Source organism: Gymnoscopelus braueri, assembly GCF_963280865.1.
Source record: "Gymnoscopelus braueri genome assembly, chromosome: 20".
In the NCBI taxonomy this organism is placed as follows: Eukaryota; Metazoa; Chordata; class Actinopteri; order Myctophiformes; family Myctophidae; genus Gymnoscopelus; species Gymnoscopelus braueri.
In genome coordinates this window covers 8547140-8555043 of record NC_137622.1, presented here as the reverse complement: position 1 = coordinate 8555043, position 7904 = coordinate 8547140, and the positions used below count along the sequence as shown (strand labels likewise).

General features: G+C 42.0%; 1 protein-coding gene across 2 annotated transcripts; it reads right to left on the bottom strand.

Annotated features, from left to right (window-relative positions):
* Positions 1-1666: 1666 nt before the first annotated feature.
* On the bottom strand, positions 1667-5586 carry asb12a (ankyrin repeat and SOCS box-containing 12a). 2 transcript variants are annotated; one of them, XM_080415782.1, is made up of 4 exons: positions 5417-5586; positions 3995-4313; positions 2802-3330; positions 1667-2185 (listed from the first exon to the last, which is right to left on the bottom strand). In XM_080415782.1, the coding sequence occupies exons 1-4, from the start codon at positions 5425-5427 to the stop codon at positions 1986-1988; spliced, it is 1059 nt and encodes a 352-aa protein (XP_080271908.1). In that variant the 5' UTR covers positions 5428-5586; the 3' UTR covers positions 1667-1985. The 2 variants fall into 2 exon arrangements, with proteins under 2 accessions (XP_080271908.1, XP_080271909.1); XM_080415783.1 differs by having other exon boundaries at positions 5422-5586.
* Positions 5587-7904: the final 2318 nt, after the last annotated feature.

Here is a 7904-nt window from a genome sequence, read left to right as displayed (position 1 = left end):
CCCCACCCCTCCCCTCCCTGCCCATGGTGCCCCAGTTAGAGATGCAGCAGGAGGAGAAACAGAGAATTTGTTTTCTCTCCACACTGTCTGTCCCTTCCTCAGTCTTATCAGAGAGGGAGAGCAGGGGGAGTCTAGTGACTGGTTCTGTAACAGTTACACAGGAAGGCATATTTTGTCCTTCTTGATCGTAGGTTAAACAAGTTAGCTTGTAATCCAGTTACTGTTCCATTCCATCCGAGAGGTGGCCATATCGGAGATTAGATTCGTGCACATGTGAAGTGGGGAGTAATTAATCATCAGAGACAGAAGCAACTAATGCTTATATCCCAGTCGTAGAGATCATAAAGATGGTGACATCGGTGGTGGGAAGTGACTAAGTTCATTTACTCAAGTACTGTACTGAAGTAAAATTTGTAGGAACTTTTGCTTTACCTTGGGTATTTGTATTTCTTGATACTTGGTCTACATCTCAGAGGCAGTTTATTTTCTTCCCTTTTACTCCACGACAATTTTTTGACAGCTTTAGTTAGTTACTTTGCCGATTGCCGATTATTAATACAAAACATACATTAACCAATACATTATTGTGTATTATAGGGTAAGTTACCCAGCACTACAGCACGTACAATACAGATGCAACATAAGTGATGAATACATCAATGCATTAATAATTACGATCCAATATTGTGAAATGGACCATTCTGCATAATGAATACTTTTTCATTTGGTACTGTAAGTATATTTTGCTGCCAATGCTTTTGTATTTTTACTCAAAAGTGTTTCTACAGTGCTACTTTTACTTAAATGAGATCTAAGACATCACATCCCAGTAAAATGCCAGAGGATGTGCTGAGTGGGCATTAGATTATTATGTTCAGCCTACGGTAATAAGACTTTACTTGATTGTAGGCCTACACATTTAAATAACAATGCAGACAGTGACAGCAAGGAGCCTTCTCACTAACATGATACCTCAGTGCTACACTCACCTCTAGTGGCCATTTACAGTGTTACATTTAACACTTAGCCATAGGCCGTAGTGTTATTTCTCCCCGTGCAGTGGTGGAAAAAAAGTATGCAGATGTTTTACTTAAGTAAAAGTATCAATACTGCAATGTAGAAATACTCTGTTACAAGGAAAAGTCCGGAATTCAAAATGTACTTGAGTAAAAGTACAAAAGTATTGGTATCAAAATGTGCTTAAAGTACCAAAAGTAGAAAGTACTCATTAAGCAGCATGTCCCATTTCACAAGTTTTCGAATGTAAAAAAATATTTTGAAAATAGCAGATCTACAAGCTCATAATGCGTCGCATCGCGATGCATTGTGAGCTTGTAGATCGGCTATTTTCAAATGGCCGAAATGTATATAGGACTGAAGTGGTTACTGTATGTTTTGTAATAATAATCAAAATCTACAAAGTAACTAGTAACTAAAGTTTTCAAATAATTGTAGTGGAGTAAAAGTACAAAATTTGCCTCTGAGATGTAGTGGAGTAAAAGTAAAAGTACAGAAAATTGGAAATACTCCAGTAAAGTAAAAGATAACTCAAGTACAGTACTTGAGTAAATGTACTTAGTTACTTTACACCACTGCCCCTGTGATCACAGCATATTTTAGATCACCTTGTATTTATTACTGAATCAAAATAAAAATTCAGTCAAGACAATGTATTCAAACTCGGTTTATTCAATAAATATATCTTATACCTTATTCAAAACCCAAACTATTCAACTCCAGACATTCAAATGAAAAAAAGTTAATTAAAAAGATTCATACAGTACTGATCTGTTCACTGCAAAGCAAGAGTTCACAAAGATGTACAGTTACATTAAAATAATAATAAATATAAAAAACAATATAAAACATGTTGATGTTTGTTTTTCCTGTCTCATTTCTGCCACAGATCTGGAGCCTGATTTATTGAGAAGTTCAAGCTCCATTATCCAGTCATGATAAGCAGGTGAGAAGCTGCCAGGTCCTGGTTAGGTGTGTGTTGATGACATGGACATTATGATCTCATGACCACGAGGACTCACCAAACGTTCAAAGTTCATGTGTTTTAAATACTTTCTCAGGATGCGTGGAATGTCCCTGAGGCTGTCGATGGCGGGATCCTTATCGGCCAAGGGGACGTATCTTCGAAAGGCGATACGTGTCTGTGACATCAGTGTTTTGGGACAAACTGATGGGGTTTTCATTAAATAAAAAGAAAGAAAAAAAGAGGAGGGAAAAAAACAAAGATATTAGTTTACTAGGATATAATTTCAATATCTTTTGGAATGCTTTTTATTACCTCTTATTGTTTATCTAGCTATAACTTTTTACTAAGGCCTATTCCTTTTTATTAATAACTTCAGAAGGTGCTTTGGAACTGGTTTTTAAAAGTACTCTATAAAGTTGTATTGTGTTATGTTGTCATCATCAGGACAGCCATAGCTGAATGGGTAGAGAGGCCTCTGGGAATAAGAAGGGCTGCCAGTCTAAGTGTCGAAGTGTCTCTGAGCAAGACAAGACACTTAACCCCTAACTACTCCCTGTGCACTGTATTAATGGCACTTGCCCACTGCTCCTAATAGTTTGGATGGGTAAATGCACACGCCAAATTTCACGTTTGTGCAAATGTACAGTGACAATAAAAAAAACCCAAAGAAGTGGGGATTAATTAATTAATCAATTATTATCATGTGTATTATGATTGCCTGCAGTGTTTGTGACATTATATTTACTTCGGCTGTAACAGTTGTGTCAAATAACTAGAATTGCAACATTTAGCAAATGTCCAAAACGGCATATCTCACCTCTCTCTTTGAGCAGCACATCCACGGCTTCATTCTGCTTAGTGGTTTTGTCGATGATGAGCGTGGGCAAATAAACGTCCGCCCCAAAGTCTACGAGCAGCTGGATGTATTCCACCCCGCAACCGTAGCGCAGGCACGTCTCCAGGACGGTCTTGGGCTGTTTGACCCGGGCCAGCAGCTTCTGGTCCGTGCAGTTGTAGTCGGGATTGGCGCCGTGCAGGAGCAGCAGCTTGAAGCAGTCCAGGTGTCCGTACACGGCCGAGATGTACATGGGGCCCCTGCAGGCCGTGGCGCCCGACGCCCAGTCCGGCACCTTGGCCCTGACGTCCACCTCGGCCCCGAAGCGCAGCAGCTCGATCAGAACGTCCACGTCGCCCTCGCGGGCGGCGGTCAGCAACGGGGAGCAATTGTTGTGCGGGCTGCCGTTGGGATCGGCTCCGGCCTTCAGCAGGGCCGTCACGCAGTCCAGATGTTTCCCACTGACCGCTGTAAACAGTGGCGTCTGGGCCTTCACGTCCAGGCTGTCTACCTGATTACGGCACAAACACAGCAAGACACGGCCATAATGAGAAGGGTACATCGGTCTTTATCAGAAGTCACATACACAGGCTTACATCCTTGATTATTGCCCTTTAACCACTTAAATCATACAGTACATACTTCATTGACAGGACTCTATCCTTGGCCCACACATTTTTCCCTCTACACCCATATACGTACCCAATAGCTGATCTACAAACTCACAACAGGTTGCAACAGGATGCATTGAGAGCATGTAGATCGTCTTTTTTCACTGAATGTTTACCCCAGAATAGGGCCACTAGGATTAAAAATGATTCAACATTTTCTAAAGGTTCCATGACATGCCCAAAATAGGGAGGCCGGGGTTAAAGTGGTTAAATGTAAATAATGATGTTTGGCTTGTTGTCGCTATTCTACTATACTGTATTAGTATTTTTTTTGGTGCGCTTTTTTTTTGCATTTATGGATAGTATAGTTGAGAGGAAATGGGGAGAGAAATTGGGAGTGACATGCAGCAAAGGCTGTTGGGATCGAGACTCGAACCTGCGACGCGGTGTCAGGCTACTTTGGAGCCTAGGTGCCCGGACCGCTACACCAGTGGTCCGGGCTAGGTTCTTTTTAAGGCAAACACACTGACAACTGTAAAAGCAAACTGGTGCTGTTTGTCTCACCTCTGCACCGTGCTGCAGCAGCAGCTCCAGGCAGCGCAAGTGTCCCAGGGCAGCAGCGGTCCGCAGGGGAGTTACTGGGATCCCCCACCCGCTGCGGGAGTTAACACACCTCCTGTAGCTCTCCTGGGACAGCAGCTCCGACAGCTGGGACGCATCGTCACTGCTCACCGCCTGGTTCAATGCTTGACACTGTTCATTGTCCTCCTCGTCTTCTTTAGGTTGCAGCAGGGAGAAGATCTTAGAAATGTCCATCAAACTCATGTTGAGAGCTCTCCCCTGAACTGTGATGGCACGGCACGGTAAGTCAAACCCTCTCCATCTGGAATGACGGATGGAGACATGTCAGAAGAGAATACACACACAAGCACGCACACACACACGCACAAGCAAATGTCATTTTTATATTATAACATAATAACTTATGTTAACAGCACCAATCAGTAAGCTCACAGAAAATTAATTCATGGAATTCTTTACACACAAAACTGAACTAGAGATGAGACATTTTGTGCTAGTGACCCCCAGAAGAGAACATTTGTGTTAGAAACTAAATCATTCCAAATTTTGGTAAAAATTCCAAAATAGCAGATCTACAATCTTGATCGGCTATTTTTTAATATACAATGTATAAAATAGGGTTAAACCATTTTTGCTATATTTTTTACAAATTTTACTGGGGAGCCCCTGGAATCCGTCAAGGACCCCTGGGCGTCCCCGGACCCCACTTTGAGAACAGCTGCCTGGGCTTCTTGTAAAGATGTATATCAATATATAATCCATTTTCCTTGCTTCCCTTTTACAACTTGCTCAACATATCAAACTCCTCAGAGATTGTACTGTAAATACTATTAGAGGCGATGAGTTACAACAATTAAGTGAAGGAAACTAGAAAAGAGTTTGCTGAGTGGAAAGATGTTCATTTGAAACAATATGAGAATAAGAAATACATTATAATGTTTCAGTGTAAGAAATTCTTGAGAGGACAGTGTAATTCTATGAGGACCCTTGAGTCTCTGTTATCTCATTTAGGGTTCATCTTTGGCGACAAAATAATATAGTATACAGGATATTACAAAGTGAAGTCACGGCAAAACAAGATAATTATTTTTTTGTGTGTGCATACAGTGTAAAAATGTTTCGAGCTAATAAGAGATAACCAAAAGCATATGCTTAATGTTTACTCAAAAATATTACAAAGAACCACCATAAGGGATGAAAACTTTCATTATGTAAGAATTCTTTCAAGACACAACAAACAAATCACTTGACCAAAGCTCTGTGAAACTGACACAGCATGTAAACACATCCTCTGACCTTTCAGTTGACATCAAAACGCAGACACACACAAACACACCAAATTTGGACTTAGGAGGTTTTCATCCAACAGCAGAGAAATGAAAGTTCACAGTGGCGTCTGCTTACCTCACCTTCATGGGTTACCAGCCAATGATGTTAATTCCAAACTCTTTCATAAGTCCATGGATCTGTCACGTGGAAGACTGGGAACACACTGAGACACTTTGAGCAGTGTGTGTGTTTGGGATGTGAAGCTCTGAGGGCTTCACCGTGGTGTGTGTTTCCGTGTGTGTGTGTGTGTTACTGTCATGTCTGACACTGCAGAGTAGAGAGGGGTTGGTACTCTGGTGGGGGGCTAATTTTAGGCCACAGTTGGGCCTGGCTAAACTTCCATTCTTGGAGAGTCGGGGGCCAGGCGTTATAATTAGAAAGGTGATAGGCTTGTGACACTCTCTTCTCTCTGTGGTGGTTTTGACTGGTGTGTGGGGCTGGTGTGTGTGTTGTCCTTTGGCCTGAGTAAACAATGGAATGGCTAATGAGAAGGAACAACTGGGGTGCAGTTGTTCCTTCTAACATGTTACAATTTTCCATTTTCTCTTTTTTCGTTATTTTTCTGTCTTTTCTTGCCTTTATTTATAGTTCACAGTGTAGAGAGCGGTGGAACTGTGACAGAGAGCAATGGCATGCAACAAAGGTCTGCCAGGCCTGGGAATCAAATCTGGGACTCCCTGTCAGGCATCAGTTTCTACAGTATGTGGTACGCACCTCAACCACTCTGCTATGAGCACCCTTTTCCATCTTATTTTTCACTGTCGGTTGTGTGCTTTAGACATTCCAATTGTCAAAATAAAAAATGTAAATCAAATCCCTGGTGAAATGCTGTTCCCAGACTGTATTTTATTTGGTTGTTATTAGTGTGTTGTCAGCATGTTTCCTAATTCACACTGAGAGGGGTGGTTTTAGCAAGTTGCAGCTGTGTGACTTATCTGAAGCTGTGACGTGGAGGAGCAGGCAGGAATCAGCTGTTCTCTGCGGTTCCCACACCTTCTTCATTTGTCCCATGTTTGGGGGCCCCGCCTCATTCTTACGCCATATGGCACAGGATTACACATTTTTGGCATTTTATGGCTGCATGGTGAAGAGACTTATTTAAATTCAGCACACACATTTTGATAGGATGGTTGAGGTTTGCTTTTAATGCAAATGTTCTGACCCAAGAGTAACAAAAACACAATAGCCTTGGCCTTGCACAGAAGTAAACTAATGACTCACTACATTCTAGGGGCACTATAGAGAGCATCCTGACCAACTGCATCTCTGTCTGGTTGGAAGCTGCAATGCATCAGACTGGAAGTCTGTTCAGAGAGAGGTGAGGACAGCGGAGAAGATAATCGGGACTTCACTGCCTTCCATCAAGGACAAAGGACATTGCTCACAACCGTTGTCTGACTACGGGCCAATAACACCAGAACAGACCCTACCCACCCACTCTGCTGCCCTCTGGCAAAAGGTTCCGCAGCATTCGGTGCAGAACAGACAGAGTTTCTTCACCCAAGCCATCAGACTTGTGAACTCTAGATCTATCTATCTATCTTATATATAAAAAATACATACAAACACACACGCACGCACACGCTCGCAAGGCATACCTAAGTACCTATCACACGTGTAGTCACTTTATCACTCAGTTTATTTGTATTTACCAATTTACTACACGTAGTGTGTGTGTGTGTGTGTGTGTGTGTGTGTGTGTGTGTGTGTGTGTGTGTGTGTGTGTGTGTGTGTGTGTGTGTGTGTGTGTGTGTGTGTGTGTGTGTGTGTGTGTGTGTGTGTGTGTGTGTGTGTGTGTGTGTGTGTCTTACCTATACATTTTGGTCAAAATGGTGGCCACTTTTGACCAGGAACAGTAAAGGTGTAATAAAGTTGAATAAACCACTCAAATTTCAACAGTGGGGAGGAAATTATAAGGTCTTGACTTAAGGGAAGGATTTTGGATAGTTGTCAACCTAAAGTATAGTTGTCAACCTAAAGTACCCTAACCCTAACAATTACAATTTAGGCATTAAGAATTGAGTTATTTTAAGTCCATTCCATCCATTCCAAGATTAAATCTGTGGGGTGTCATCGATCTCTGGGCATTTATGGGGCCTCCACGTCGATTGTGGATGAATAAACATCCTTACTGATATTTTTCAACTCTTGAATTTTATTCAACACATCATAATGTCTTGAATGCTGGTAAGAAGAGGAGTAAGGGTTATTAAATGGTCAATGAAGATACAGGACAAAGAACATACAATTCCCTCCTTATAATCATTGTCATGTCATTCTTTGGGTAGTGCAGTGTTTTCACACTGCTTTCCCTACAGTAACCACTCCCTGAGCACCAGCTTCTGCAGCCTGATCTTTAGAAGCCGCACCAAAGCCAGCTGCACCTCATACTATAGCCCCTAGTAAAACCCCATGCTTCACCCCCTGCTACAGCACCATCCAGACCGAGTGTAACACCCAGGCCGAAATAGGGGTTACTAAAATACATAAAAACACTTTACTCGACCATGCCAGTTGGGTTAAACCAGCAAGCCAATTAAGGCTTAACATTAGAGGAGGTTCG

Bases quoted from the DNA above. Each gene is read 5' to 3' on its own strand.
- asb12a (XM_080415782.1), bottom strand. The intron at 3,331-3,994 runs GTGAGACAAACA...TGCCGTAATCAG, and splicing joins TGCTGCAGCACGGTGCAGAG to GTAGACAGCCTGGACGTGAA. The intron at 2,186-2,801 runs GTGAGATATGCC...AAACCCCATCAG, and splicing joins TGTGCTGCTCAAAGAGAGAG to TTTGTCCCAAAACACTGATG.